Genomic DNA, 15,810 nt, shown 5'->3' on the forward strand with positions numbered 1-15,810 from the left:
GGCAAGGGTTTAGTCTGTTGGTATTTTTGGGGGGGGTTTATTATTTTTTTTTCTTTTCCTTTCCTTTCTGGCAGGCTACCATGACACGGCATTAGCCATTCAGCCGAGAAACCCAATGGTCACGGCCCACTCGATATAGATGTTGCTACTTCTACTATCATCCATGACAGAAAAAGGTGTGTGGCTCAGCAAGTTAACCATGCTGGGGGAATTTCCTTATTACTTATTATCACACCTAGCCCGTTAAACGTGCGGCGTCCTGTCTCGTCAACGAAGCCTGAAAACGTGCATCTAGTCCCTTTTCAATATCTCTACCGTATCTGGCCAGGTACCGTCCCAGGCTGACCCAACCTTCACGAACACCTTCTCTTCCAGCCTGTGCAGGCCCTGTCCCTTCCTCGGACCCTCCCTAGACATTTCTCCGTAAGGATGGGCAGTACTTTTCGGTATTAATCCCACCTCTGTCATCCACAAGAGCAGGGGTTTCCTCGAGGACGTCTTGTTGCGACCATAGACAACCCTCAACGCCCAATACATACATAACCTAAGGCCTACCCGTGTCTAGACAATTTGAGGCGACCGACCCCACCAGATTATCACTCGAGAACCGTCGACTTACACACACGACTTCGTTTAGAAACCCAAAGACAGACAGGCTTCTTTCCAAACATATTACTCTTTTTTTCTATCTTCTTAAAGCATATACGTGGTAGTTATCTATCTACATTTTGCAGCGTCCCCGTCGTCCAATATAGTTGGTGGCAAACTTGCTTCGCCTAACTCCTGTCTGTTGTTTTCGACGATCTCGACATATATTCAACAAAGCGCTTGCTTAGTTAAGAGAAGCTCCGAGGACCAATAACTTGGTGCTCTCTACGACCAACCCCTTGGAAAGAAGACATATTAACGAGGCAGCTATCCTAGAAACAAAGAAAAAGTCTTCAACCCATACTCTGTATCTCCATGGCATGCATGTACGAATGCCCTCGACAATATTAGACTTAAGCGCTTAAGAAGCTACAAAGTATCCAAGGCTAGCTTGTTACTAGAACACTGGGTGGCCTATCTCTGTAGCTGGGCCGATAAGTCGATAACTGATATTGTTGTTGGTTTCAAGCTCGAGAAGTTCTAGTGGCTACCTACTTTCACTACCTTCACTACCTTACATACGAAAGTCAGCCGTGGAAAGCTCATCTCCTCGTTGGGGGCTGGTTTTTGAGCAACATAATCTCAGCAAACAGCTCTCCTGTAGCTTATTTTCCGTTACTCCTTTTTTTTCTTTTTTTTTCTTGGAATAAACAACTACCTCCGATACCGAAACACCTGAAATCTTTCCAATGCTCGTTACCAGGCATCTCGATACAGAGCAAAACCACTGGTCTAGCAAATTTGAGACCGCCTTCCACAAGTCCACAAGCCCACGCATGTCGAGCTACGACGGCCATTTGTCGACACAGCCTGATTGGCAGGGGCAATACTCCTTTCTTCCTCCCGTGGAGAGCAACATCTTCGCCCAGCCCTTCGAGCAGCAAGGCTCGGGGTCCAGCAGTAACCATGACGTTTCTTCCCAGCAGCAGCAGCAGCAGCAGCAGCAGCGCCCCTCGAGCGCGCACAACAGCAATCTCGACAACCCCAGCCAGGCCGCCCAAGGCACCCTCCACTCACCCATGAGCCATCACCGTGTGCTGGATCCTCTTGGCCTACGACAACCCAAGGCGGAGTCCCCTCCGCAAGGGCACTCTGACGTGCAGGGTTCGCGTTACGCCATCAAGGCTGAGTCTGCTCACGAGGAATCGCTAGCTTCTACGGACGCCCACGGACATCCACTTGGGCCGAGCGGCATGAGTTCAGCGTCTGCAACGGGACAGGGGCAGGTAGAAACAAGCTCTGATCCGGCCGGGAACGACGAGGCTGCCCTAGGAAAAGACGAGGATGACGATGTGCTAGAAGACGACGAGATGGTGGAGGCGGACGCGGAGGCTACGACTCAGCCACAGACGGCTGCTGAGCGTACGGCGGCTCGGAGGAAAATGAAACGCTTTAGGTAGGCAAGGATTTACGATGACCTCGGGTGATGAAAAAACAAGAATTTCGTGTTGACAGCAGTTATTATTATCAGGCTTACACACCAGCAAACACGATTCTTGATGAGCGAGTTTGCGAAGCAGCCGCACCCAGACGCAGCACACCGAGAGCGACTTTCCAGGGAGATCCCAGGGTTGAGCCCTAGGCAGGTTCAAGTCTGGTTCCAGAACAGGTAAGACTGGGGGGTTTTTCTTTTGGTTACGTTCAACTTGCCTACCTACTTGAGATAAGTTCTTTGAACTAGGAAACTAAATAGTGTTGCAGGAGAGCGAAGATCAAGAGACTTACGGCGGATGACCGGGATCGAATGATCAAAATGCGCGCCGTGCCGGATGACTTTGACAACGTCCAGGCGTTGCATTCTCCCTACGGGGCAGTGCAAGGGCTGGGGGGTGCTCCCATCACGCCGCCTGTGGATTTCGGGACTTCCTCGTACACCGATCACATCATGCGGCCGCTGATGGTGGACACGATGCGCCGAGGGGAAAGCGACGATCACATGTCATCTTCTGGGCTGAGTCCAGCATTCGGGAGCATCGGCTTTAACCCTTCAGGGGCTATGGGCAGTTCCGACCTGCTTTCGCCGCTGTCGCCCTCGTCCAACGACCGAGGGTACTACTCGAGCCATCTGTCAGGGCCGCTCAGCGGAGGACATCGGATTTCGAACCCCTTTGCCCGGCAAAACAGCCTCGACTCCGGCGTGCAGATGCACTCGCAGAACCGACAGCAGATCCGCCCTTTACAGCCGCTTCAGCTGCGGGAGACGGTGTCGAGGTCGCGGCCAGAGAATCTGCAGTCGCCGTTACGCTCGAGCATGTCGTGGAAAGGGGACTCGATCGACTACACGACGTATTCGGCCACCGGCGGCAGCCCCGGGATCAACTCCCGGCATCCGTCTATATACCAGCCCGACCCGATGGGCAATAATTCCAGCAGCGCGTTGAACTACGAGTCCGGCTCCTATTCCTGTAAGGGGACATTTTCATTCTCCTCCCTTTCCCTTTCCCTTTCCCCCTTTATTTAACCCCCTATAATTACAATTACAACTTACTAACCAACTCCCACCCCCCCCTTCCCAACAGCCCCAGGCGTCCAATCCTCACCCACCAACATAAACTACTCGAGCCTGCAGCAGCCGTCGCAGAACCGCTCGCGGCTGCGCGCCGCCTCCGCGAACCTGCCCCTCGGCCTCGACCTGCGGCACCAGTACCGCCCCTCCGCCACGCCCCGGACCACCACCACCACCACCTCGCCCTACGGCGCCCCCTACACCACCAGCTTCCCGTCCGCGCCCCTGACCGCGCCGATCGACTTCCCGCTTTCCAGGACCCCAGGGATGGGCCGGAGTTCGGTCCAGCAGCAGCAGCAGCAGCAGGGTGGTGGGGAGTACTCGATGCCGCAGATGAGCGCGCCGATCGCGCCGTCGACGGACTTCACGGCGGCGCTGCACGGCGCGGGCGGCGGGGGCAGTACCACGAGCACGCGGACGCCGATGCGGGATACGTTTGGCGGGGGCGGTGGTGGAGGACCGGGGTCTGGTGGTGAAAGGGGGGGCAACGAGGACTATTCGCAAGAAGGGCTGGGGGGGCCTGGCGCGAGTCTGAAAAGGAAACGCAGCTCGTTCAGTCTCGCGCAGGGCGGCGGTGGTGGTGGTGGTGGACATACGCCGAGCCCGGTGCAAACGTCGCAGCCGTATGGGCATGCTACTTGAACAGAGTACCTACCTACCACCTGCCTACATACCTAGGGCGTTCCTAGGTACCTAGCTAGGTACTTGCTTTAGAGAATCTACGAGGCTCGACTTACCGTACGTATATGAAAGAGAGAGAAAGAGGGAGAGAGACAGCATGGGCGGCGATACGAGACCACCGAATAGCAAAACGTGGCGACTCATACCTACTCATTCCGATCGATTCGAGAAAAGACAATAATAATACCTACCTTACCTACCCGGCCTTTTTTTTCTGAATGGCTTCATTAGATTATCATGTGTTACTATATAACAGTTCTTCCTTTATTTTGGGCCTACTTTACACTACACTACTTTTGTTCCCTTGTTGCATTTCTCGGTGTGGATGTGTTTACAAACGTCACAGCAGGTCTTTTTTCAGGGGTAATAAGCGGTTTTTTTTTTTTTTAACACTAGGTGCCTACTATTATTCATAAGGAGGTGGGAGAGGGGGGAAAGGGTTATAAAGGGGATGGGTGGGCAGGTGGGCGGTTAGGTTGGCGGGTCCAGAATGATGTTGCTTTACGATTTAAGAAGAGAAAAAGAGAAAAAACCAAAGAAAAATGCACATATCATACATATTGGAAGACAAGTAGTTGGATTGGTGTATGTTTGCTGTGGGACAGGAATGAATCAACATCGTTGGTTCGAGATGGGCGAGATTGGGCGAGCATGCCTTCGAGAGTTGGGTAGAGGTCTAACCTACTTCTTGCTGCGGACTGGGTATCTAGCCTTCAACTTTTGGCAGTTTTTTGCGCTTCTTGAGCTGTACATAGACGGCACCGCCTCGATCGTGGGGAAAAGCTCCCATGACCAATACAAGCTCCTAGTTTCGCAAAAGTATTCCATGGTGGTTAAACACTGCCAGTCTTGTCTATCTCGTTACCTTAGTCAGTCAGGTGGTGGTGATTTTCGCAACAAGACCCCACATGACAGCGTAAAGCATGCGCAGCCAGAGATTACTATATACCTTACAGACCTCCTACATGAAGCTTGGTACCGATTTGCATTCCAAATCGTGGATCTTCTAACGGACCCCGTAGATCTGTGGTGAGGCTCAACGACTAGTAAGGCGCAGGCTCACTCACTCTTTGCCTCTCTTGTATGTCTGTCTTCGCCAGTACAGAATCTTGGCTTACCGTAAACGATACAGGAGGCATTTGCCGAAGCTATGCGCCCCAGCTTACTACTGCTACAGTACGCCAGGCTTGCCCATCTAAACCTATCTGCCTTACCCACGTACCTAACCTACAAGGACAAAGTCACAGCAGCGTGGAGAAAGGGAGGGGGGGGTTTGGCATCCCATCCCCCCTACCCTCCCCCCATAGCATCGGAATGTAACGCCGATAGATGGTAAATCTCATTTTGGAGAGATCTCTCTCCACCCAGAATTCCCCGAACACGTTTTAGCAATTAACGAACAGACGGCCCTCCTGAACCAGGGCAATGTTCGATGTGACATTAAGTACAAGTGATGCTAAAAATCACGAACTACCGCTCTTTCATTCATTCTCTATTCTTTTTAATTTCCCCCTTTCTTTTGTTGTGTTATACGAACAGCTACGCGGGTATCATCACATAAGCGCCATCGTGTCGGCTAAGGGGAAACGGCGATAGAGAGAGCCAAAAAGGAGAGTACCCTATTTTTTTTGTCTTACCGCGCTAGTGTGCCTATTGTAAAAAAAGAACTCTCACCATGCGGGACTTTTATCACAGCCCCTTCTAGGTATGTATCGTGTAATGTGCTGTGCTTTGTTCTGTGGTTATGCAGCTACCAAGCAGGAGGAACAGGAAAACCTTACATAAGGCAGGCAGGTAGGTACCTAGGTAGGTAACAAGCAAGCAAGCAAGCAAGCCAGGGGTGGTTGCAAGCTCGGGAATTTTTTCAATCCTTCGACGGCATGATCAGCACTCCCTTACCACGGCAGAGATACGCTAAAAGAAAGATTGGGAAATTAGAGATAGAAAGATCTATGAGAACGAAGGAAGAAAAAGAAATGTTACCTAGATGGTTCTGGTTTAGCTAGCCTAGGTAGGTAAGTATGCTCATGTAATTATGCAGGCGACGTAGCGAAACGCGCGGTAACAGCCCTCGACACATACCTATTCGTACGTATCCTCCAGCCTACCTATACCATCTAGGTAGGTAACTATTGCACCTAACCTAACCTAACCTAACCTACCGCAGCGTAGGTTAGCTACCTAGTAGGTATCTAGAGTAGCATGGATGCGCCTGGGGTACCTCGAAAAGGCCAATAGAGGTTAGGAGGGACCCTAAAGCTGACAACTGCATGATGGGTTGCACAAGACGCAGCTCGCTGCATACGAAAGGGATGGGATTTACAATTTACGACGGCTACTGCGTTTGGTGCAACCCTCCACCACTTGCTTGCCTACATGGTATCTACGTACCTACATATTTACTAGCTTGAGGTAGATATACCTACATGTAGTAGTACCAGGTACATATGTATCTACCACTCGTAGGTAAGTATATATGTATTGTACCTATGTAGGTGGATGAATATGCAGGCAGGAGATTGAGTGTCCATGTACAATACCATACCTACCTCCCTACTAGGTACACTTTGCGTGGTGAGACCCTGTCGGGAGCTGGATCTTGGTCTGTGGAAGACAACACAGGGGGGGGGAGGGCCCAAAAACGCTGTGCCAGATACCACGACATAACGATTGGTTCAGATCTTCGGGCACGGGAACGATTCAGTTGGGTGTGCCTTACTGCTCCAACCCTCGAGAAGGAGGGAGGGATATTCCCGTCACCCCCCAAGCAGGGCAGGGCAGGGCAGCACAGGGCAGGGCAAGTATTGTGCACAGGTACCGTAGGTATCTATCCATCTCTGACGACTTCATGACTTCATCGAAGCATATGATGTGAAGACAGCACAGGATGGCTAGACAGGTAACCATCAAGGTACATATGTATTGTAATACTAGCCTTGGTAGAACGTAGGAAGTTAGGTAGGCGGGCGTTTTCCGCAATGTTGATGCTGCACTGCAGGTTCCGCCGTCGCTCGCCGGCAAAGCTGGCGTAGAAGCTTAGCCTAGGCTACCGCAGAGAGAGAAAGAGAGTGTATGTTTGAGGTCGTTCAGCCAAGGATTCCCGGTACAACGACCGTGCCCAAGACAGACAGCTGCGATACGACGCTTAAGATCGCTCCGATATTTTTGACCATGTAAGTACCTACATAGGTACAATACCTAGTACATTCATTCATAATGCCCAGGAGACATACATATGGACGGTACCTACATAGCCCTGGAGGTATGTATATACATCCATGTATAGATATGTACTATGTAGTACATCTAGTACCTACATGTAGCTCCCTTCGGGACTAGACTCCCGACGTCGACGTCGTCGACAGCACCGCCTCGGTAGTATGTTCGAGGTATTTATAAAGAGAGAGGAACATTGAAAATTGAAGGAACCTTATGTGTGAAAATTTGCGTCATTCTGCACCAAGACGACATCTCGCGATGCATAGTGCAGACATTTCTTCCTACTCCTTATTCCTTTTTTCGTCTACGCACCCTCTTCGGAAGCTCTCGGTCTGCGCAGCCTTGGTATCGACAAGCACCACAGCTTACCAATATATCGCGCTGCAGTCTGTCTACCTACATATCTGTTCATCCGTCAGTGTGCGTAGAACGTACCTATATCTGTATCTGTCAGTCTAGGTAGGTAATGTACGGGCTCCTCATATACATAATATGCCTACATCACTCCTGCAGATGCATACAACATCAACAACGGCCGAATCTAGCTGCAGTCAGATAGATGTATGTAAGCTAGGAAGGTATGTAAGATATGTAGGTAGGTAGGTAGGTATGTAGTCAACGTGTCTTCGCGTGTTGGGGGTCTCAGCTCAGCTCAGTCGTGTTTCCTCTTATTGCTACTTGCTGTCTTGTTCTTTCTCGTTTGTTGTCGCTCTGCTCTGCTCCCACTCGGACAGCTACACACCTACCTATCTACCAACTTACACCCACCCGCCCGCGCCCCCCTTCCCGCGTCAGCCACAAAGCGCAAGCACGCGTTGTCGATCAGTTCTAGACGATGTGTGATCTGATCGAATAACAGACATGTCGATTTTTTGCACATTGATTACTGTCAAAGCAAAGTTCGCGGATCCGATTGATGCACCAGTTTGGTTCGTGTTATGCACCCGCCCGTGGCGGCCGAAAGCAGGGGGGCTTAACTACCTAGGTATAAGATGTGCTGCTATAACATTTCCCCCTCCCTCCCTCCCTCACAACACACACACTGATGTTGTTACCACCCCATCGCATCTTCCTCTTTGAAACTTGAGTTCCCTTATTGAGACGGGGTTGATTCCAATCTTGTCACCGCCTTGCCCTTTTCTGTTTCCGTAGGTTACGAAGGTAACATGCCGACCTCAGGTAGGGGATTATAGGTACCAAAAACACGGACACTTCGTACATAGTAGCTACATACATATGTGCACACCAACATAGGTACCTAAGTAACTACCTACTCTCTCACATCTCATATTTATACCTATCCATGAAATGTATATACCGTAATCCTCCCGTAGCAATAGGGATGCACGGTGACAGACGTGCATAGGGAAATCCAGGAAGACGATCATTCTAGTCAGACTCTTGTCGACGTTCTAGGCGTGTCTTTTTTGTCCAAGGTTATTATCATTATTTTTCTTTCGCTCCCAGTTTCCCCCCAATATCCGCGAATGGTAATCCGCGTTACCTGACTCAGCGGAATCCCGTACCGAACCGGCTTTCCTACCTGTGCCTCCCTTGTCCATCCCATCGCTGGCACTGACTGCATTACCGGATGCGCCCCTGGGATGTAGATAGGTATCTACGTATGTACATCCTATCTTCCTAACCTCCCCTATCTCCCATGGCCCCCTGATTAGCTACGATAGGTGGAAAGGGGGGAAAGGGAGAAAGAACCCGCGAAGACCAACTACGGCAGCAACAACTTCAGCCTTGACGAGCCACGGAGCCTCGCCAAACGGTCCTTGATGCTCCTGCAGCTCACTAGACCAGAAAGCGCCTAGAAATCGCTTGGGTGGGAGATCGCCCGCCATTTAGGCAAAAGGTGTGGAATGACAACATATGGGGGTGCCCTTAGAAAGCGAGAGGGGGGGGGAGGGAAGCCAGCTTTTTAGAGCCGGGAAAGATACATAGCTAACCTAGGTGCATTCCTGACTGGGCCGCGTACCTTTTTACTCATTAAAATAATCGGTGTTAAAGGAGCCCAAAAATTTAGAGAAGAAGAGAAGTGACGAAAAAAAAAGGTGGGATGGAGCTCAAGTTTGCGCGAAGGAAAAGAGGGACTAAAGGGCGCCACATCCCACGATATCTCCATCGAACTCAGGGAAAAATTTCCGAAAAAGGAAAATAAAAATAACAAGGGTTTGTTTGGCCAAGGAGAAGAAGAAAAATATGTCGGGTCCCCGGAGCGTCGATCTCCAGAAACCGGTTGCTAGACCTGAAGGAGATACAGGTTCGGCACTTCTCGCCAGTGGCTTGGCTGACTGAGCAAGCCCCCTTTTTGCTCTGGCCTATAGAGGTAGGTATATGCTTCCAGGTACATGTTTAGTAATAGGTATCTACATGCTGTCGGGTGGCTGTCTATCTGTCTATCTACCTACATTATCTACACATCTCGCGAGGCGTAATTAACTTCCTCAAGCTTCTTTGTCCGACGAAGCACACGCCTGGACATGCCTTACTTAGGTAGGCACCTACATTAATGCACCTGCGAACTACGCCAAAGGCTTGCCGAACGAAGTTCTAGATAATAGCACCATGCTTCTTCATCACAGGTTCAATCGCTGAAACGAGTGGCAGTGCCAGGGGGGAGCGGCCATGGGAGCAGCGTCCCGCGCCGAGGATGGAGAGCAAGCCACATCGGCCACGAACCCGGCCGCGGGCCTGGCTCTGACCGGTTAAGGGGGAAGCCGAGGTTCTAAGCATGGCAGTCAGTCTACCTATTGTTGCAAGTCTACTAGATAGATGTCGAACCCCAAGGCTTTTTCTCTATCTATCTGTCTGTCCGTACCTACCTATGTAGGTATGTATGCCCCTTGAACGACCTGAGAAATCGTATCACGCCACCGGCACATAGGAGAGATATATATTACAGCAGTACAATTCTACCTGTGTGTCCTGCAGATGGATGACGATAACCGTGCAGCTGTTGGCGCTTTCTGGGGGGTGGGTGGGAAGCTTTTTGCTTCGCGCCCGGTTCTTTTCACCGTATTTGCCTGGGTACCCGACTCGGCTGTATTGTTGTGTTAGGGTTGGCCCCGTCTTGTTCTTGTCTTATAGCCGCGCACCCCCCCGTTTCTTTGCACTGTGACCCCATCGTCGCCCCCTTCACCACGCGATGATGCCATGCGACTCGTACATATTTCGCCGACGGGAATCTATCTCTACTTGATAGATCGGTAAGGGGGGAAGACGCGTCGGAGAACAGTGATGTGCAGGCTCTTATACCAAGCGCCAGTCCAAGCTTCCTTAATATATTTTGCATGTAGATATGTAGTTTGAGCTAACATGGTAGTCATACTCTACCTACTGTGAATCATTGTAGAAGAGACTTTGCCGCAGGGGGGCTCAAATCTTGTACCCGATGTTGAGGTTTTTCAAATTCCTCGTAAATGCCTATATGCATATCGAATATCCTCCTTCCTATATGTATGGGGGATCAGTTCATGATCTGAGACATCGAGCATCCCAGGCGGCTCCGAGAAGCTCTAAGCATTTCCGTTCGTCCATGGAACAACCCTAAATGACCCTACCTACGACGTACTTACCTAGCCTACACATCCATGTGTCTTGGAATCCGGGGGCGGCTGGGAACCTGCAGCGCGGGGGGTTGGCCCATCTATCTATCTAGCAGCAACGAAGACCCGGACATGGCTTTTCTTTTTAAAGTGCCTTTTGCAGGGCCCCCTACCCAGTTTTAACGAAGCCATCTACATAGCGTGGGGAAAGAAGTACGTATGTATGTATAACGCACTGTTACTCACTTCCCGGTGGCTTGCAACCCCCGTTCGATCGAAAGGGGCAAGGAGTCCAAGAAGTACCAGTCACGGGCAGGTAAGCGGCCAGAAACTCGGTGCTTCTACGAAAGAGAGAGTTGAACCAGAGGGAAGGAAGCATCATCGACCTGGGGGGGGTCCCTACCTAGTACCTCCCTACCTGCCTAACCTAGGTAGGTACCTACCACTCAGACCTCTCGCTTCCAGCTCCGCTTGGGCTACCGCGCTCTTACGCGCGAGCCCCATCTTCCCCATCCTTACCATCCTCCTTGCTGCCTCCGCTAGCCGCCATAAGCACACCGGCTCATATCGAGATCGAGGGGAAGCCAGCACGGCAGTCCCTCTTCAGATTTTTCTCCCCCTTCTTCTTCTTACGTACTTGGTATATTCAGTGTAGTAGGTACTTCGTAAGCTAGTAGACACAAAAAAGGACGACGGAGTCAAAACGGTAGAACGGGTCTAAATGGTTTGGTCACCGTTGAGAAACAGAAAAGGGGGAAAACAAGAAGGGGCTTGACGATATCACATTGCTCACCTGCCGTGGCTGCCATGCATAACTATCTGCCTATGTAGGTAGACAACTACTACTGCTAGCCATTCGTATATTGTGGTAGAGGAGGGCATGCCAACAAGATGTAGTTGTTGTCTTCCCTCCAGAACAGCAAAGGGGGTGTTGACCTCAATGCACGCAGGCTTATATCCATCTTAATAGCAACTAAGATGGTTGGTAGCCATCTATAGAGTCAATCAAATAGAAGTCAGAGCCCATCCTCGATAAGCGTAGGATATATAACTTCATCTACGTCTGTAGTTACCTAGTAGTCGTTGAACCTGTGAGGTCGAGTTGATAGAGCATACAGCATATGCTGTCATTAATGAACACAAATTGCGAATTCATATGAAATAGAGGGCCTCGCCCCCAATAACATTTGATCTTACTTGCGTGGGCAGCATCTTTTATAGGCCCCAAGATATCTGTGTATATAGGAAGTGTGCCCAGGTAGGAGGGCATACGCATAAACGAACCGGTGAGGTGCGATCGAATCGATTATGGTACAGCAATCTACGTAGCAAACAATGAGATCTGACATCGGCGCGTCGAATCATTATATCGTCATTTCGACTCTTAAGTAGACGTATGCCCTCCATGGCCTACCTTAACCTACCTAGTAGTTTTGTAGAAAATAAACCCCTATGCTTTACCTCGATTAGCCCGTTCGGTGAAGGATTTTAGGGGGGATCCCGGCGTATATTCTTCACCTGGCTACAAAACACGACAGCGAGATCCGACTTGCTCAATATAATAACGCAATCGCGAATCCTTTTTAATTAAATATCTACCTAATGGTTTCATCTTGGAATGATTTTGGAGTAACTAGGTCTATTTTAATCGTCACCGTCACTATCCGAATCCCCCCTATTTCTCGCCACTTCGCAAGTCGAAGCCCTACCCACGGGGCATCTCAAGTAACCTTCATTGCCCATCTCTAGAAGACTTGTCAAGGTTGCTTCAGTTACATCTTTCCCTCGTATCGAGTGCGATGCAGCGACTCCTGACTTTATCGAAATCCGACCGACGAATACCCCCTGCCCCTTTTCCCCAGCTACCTACAATCCAGTAGGCTAGGCACCTATCCAGCCTACCTTCGAGTCCCACGACGCCCAGCGTACTCAGGACCCCTATCTTCTGGATCATTGTCTTGGACGTATCATGGCTGTTAAAACATAAATACGTACCTGTGTCACCAGAAGTCGGAATAGCAGTGGGAGAAAGTTCGTAGATACTGGCAGAGTCAAGTCAACATCACCCGGCCCGACCCGTGGGGATACGATGCCAACCAACGTACCTTTCTACGACCACCTTTCTTCCTTTATCAACGTTGAACAAATATATCTCCGATCGGTCGATATATAAATCTACGACTCACACTAAGTCAATCTCCTTGTGGGTACACACCTAGGTAACTGACCCAACACTACCTACCACGCATATACCAAAAGCTCTATCTTCCAAAGCGTAACTGCCAAGCAATGATATATGCACCTTCTAGCCCGCGTCTCGAGCCCAGAAGACCTACCTCTCACCCCCATCCACGCTCCTCCCAGGGTGTCCCCTCCGACTAACGCCCAACCGCCCCATCTCAATCGCCTCGCGCGTCCCAACATCCTCAACCGTCCTCCCACGACCCTCTTCAGCGAGCGCTTCCTCGCTTTTCCTCCCTCCCCCATCTTTCACACCCGCACCTAGCCCCGTGACGCTCGGGTTCTCGCTCCCCGTCGCGCCACTACCCCCGTTCTCGAAGATCCCACCACCATTACCACTACTGCTGCTGCTGCTGCTGCTCCCACTCCCATCGACAGTCTCATCCTGCCCAGAAGCAGCAGCAGCGACCGAGCCGCCCACACTCTCCATCGTAAACGGGCTCGCCGTCGGCGCGTCCAAGATCCCCAGCTCCAGCGGCGTGAACACCCTCGGCAGCACGATCGCGCGCACCGGTATCAGCGCCAGGATGACCACCGGGAACCCGACCGCCGCAACCGTCTGCGTGATCGCGAACGTGGCTCCGAACGCCGCCAGCTCGACCGCCACGAAGCTCCAGACCGCGGCGCGGCGCGGGATCCGCGCGAGCGGGTGCCCGCCGGGCGTGAGCGCGCTGTCGCGCAGGAGGAAGAGCAGCTTGGCGGTGATGCCGTTGGCGGCGAGGGCCTGGTAGCCCATGATGAAGAAGAGGCCGGCGAGGACGGCCTGGGGGATGAGGTGGAGGACGAGCAGGAGGGGGCCGGTCATGGTGCCGAGCGTGAGGAGGCCCTGCGCGAGGTTGGAGACGCGCTGCTCGACGACGTGCGTGCGCTTGAGCACGTAGTGCCCCTTCGCCTCCTCGTCTGCGTCGGCCTCGACTTTCGTCACGCAGAGGGATTCGGTGTGGAATGGGGCTTGGGGGATGAGGCCGTTGGGGAAGGGGAGCCCGAGGATGCCGGCGACGCCGGTGGTCAGGCCGAGGAGGAAGAGGTCCCAGTGGAAGCCGGCCGGTTTGCGCAGGGGGAACTCGGTTCCCTGCGCGATGAGGGAGGAGACTGTAAAGAGTCGTGTAAGTTAGCTGCTAGCTACTACCTAAAGTACCTAAGAGTAGAAGAAACAGGCAACAGGCCATGATTAGATATATAGCACTTACCATTATGGTCAAAATAAAACAGAATCGTGAGCAGGATCGCGAAGGGGATGGCAATAAACACGTCCCCGAGCGAGATCTCCCAGAAATCAACAAGCCAGCTCCTGTCAGCGGTCGGGGAGAACGCCGCATTCGTCGGCAGCTTCTCGAGCTCGATGGACTGCATGCGGCCGAAGTGCACGAAGCCCGTGAAGAAGATAACAGTCAGCGGGGTACCGTAGTCCTTCAGAAACACCCGCACGGGGTGGCGGAACAGGGGGCTCTCGCCGAGCTCGCCGCAGGCGTAGGCGATCATGAAGACGAGCAGGGCGACCATGACGGACAGGTAGAAGGGGGAGTCATTGCCGAAGCGCTCGAGCACCTGGATGCCCTTCTGCAGGTAGATGAAGGCGACGTAGAAGCCGAAGATGTCGCAGGGGAACCGCGTCACGTACCGCAGCCAGTTGCACGAGTTGGTGATGGCCAGGACCCAGTGGAAGACGAGCGACCACAGGCCGATCCAACACATGAAGGCCAGGTAGTTGGTTCCGGTGGGCATCATGATGTCGTAGACCGTGCTGAGAAAGCTCACGGTTAGAAGACTCAATTATAGGAACAACGATATCGCCATCAACTTTGAAGGAGGTTGGGGGTGGTCGTGAACAAGCAAGCACGTACTAGTTAAACACGGTAATAGGGCCCGTGACTCCAACAATAACCAGCGGCTGGCACGCCAGCACAGCGAAGACGACGGCGCCGAGAACAGACGACAGCAGTACTTCATTTACGCCGTACATCATGTTCGTCTTAGTGAACATGTCGAGAGAGAAGGCCAAGGCCGGTAGGATACTAAGAGGCACATTGTCAGTTACCCAATCTTCCCTCATAATCTCACTTTCCAATACCAAAGCACAACCGTCACAAAGTGTAGAATGGTAATAGCAACATCACAACATAAAACAGACTAGCTTACGAGAAAGAAAACCAAAAAGGAAAAAACAATCAACGCAGAAAACTCAAGGCGCGCATACTTAGCAAAATACATATAAATCGTCGACGGCACGACGCGATAATCCCAGGCGTCGCGCCAATCGCTCCAGTAGTACGGCGCGCGGCGGCGCACGTCGTTGACCATGCCGCGGAAGAAGTGTATCTTCCACCAACCATCGCCACCGGCACCGCGTTCCGCCGAATTCGTGCGACCGCTGCGGTGCTGGCTACGGTGTTGGTGTTGGGAGGAGGAGTCAGCATTGCGCGACGTTACCCAACGCCGGATTCTCCCGCTCAGCGACGGGCCGGACTCGGTCTCCGACTCGGCTGCGGCGCCGCGGCCGCTATTCCCAGAGGAATGCATGGCCGTTGGCAGGGTGAGAGAGTCGGCGGTCCGAGACATCTTTGTGTGCAGGTACCTAGCTAGGTAGATGGGTAGGTACTATCAAAGTCGAGATGTCATCCGTGTGAATCTAGGTACCTATAATAATCGGTAGGTACTAGGCAGATATCAATGGGTAGGTAGACAGCTTGACTGAGGTGGCGTCTAGAGTAGACCGATCAGTTTGGAAGAACACAAAGAGACGAAGCCGGCGACATATCCTAGGTAGTAATTAATCACCATCCAATGTCTAGATACACCCAAGAGACATCGACTTGTATCAAAAATTAAAGGATGTGGCTATTACGAGACAATGCCAACTTGAGTTAGACCCCGTAATCAACTACCGATCGGTAGGTAGGTAAGTATATTATAAGTAGGTGGCGGTGTGTCCTAGTCGGACATCTGCACAGTACAATACAG

The 15,810-nt window shown here is 51.7% G+C and overlaps 2 protein-coding genes across 2 annotated transcripts; one reads left to right on the top strand and one right to left on the bottom strand.

The window, feature by feature from the left end:
- Nucleotides 1–1,337: 1,337 nt before the first annotated feature.
- GGS25DRAFT_522175 (uncharacterized protein) lies at nt 1,338–3,796 on the top strand (the record flags this gene model as incomplete). The annotated part of the gene is made up of 4 exons (XM_049264175.1): nt 1,338–2,044; nt 2,120–2,257; nt 2,350–3,053; nt 3,168–3,796. The coding sequence occupies 4 exons, from the start codon at nt 1,338–1,340 to the stop codon at nt 3,794–3,796; spliced, it is 2,178 nt and encodes a 725-aa protein (XP_049117139.1).
- Nucleotides 3,797–12,751: 8,955 nt separating this feature from the next.
- Nucleotides 12,752–15,809, bottom strand: GGS25DRAFT_299491 (HCO3 transporter family-domain-containing protein). Its single transcript, XM_049257639.1, has 4 exons — nt 15,047–15,809; nt 14,694–14,864; nt 14,040–14,593; nt 12,752–13,941 (listed from the first exon to the last, which is right to left on the bottom strand). Exons 1-4 carry the CDS (start codon nt 15,406–15,408, stop codon nt 12,941–12,943), a joined length of 2,088 nt encoding a protein of 695 aa, XP_049117140.1. The 5' UTR covers nt 15,409–15,809; the 3' UTR covers nt 12,752–12,940.
- Nucleotide 15,810: the final 1 nt, after the last annotated feature.

This window comes from Hypoxylon fragiforme, assembly GCF_022984875.1.
Source record: "Hypoxylon fragiforme strain CBS 206.31 chromosome Unknown GGS25scaffold_5, whole genome shotgun sequence".
NCBI lineage: Eukaryota > Fungi > Ascomycota > Sordariomycetes > Xylariales > Hypoxylaceae > Hypoxylon > Hypoxylon fragiforme.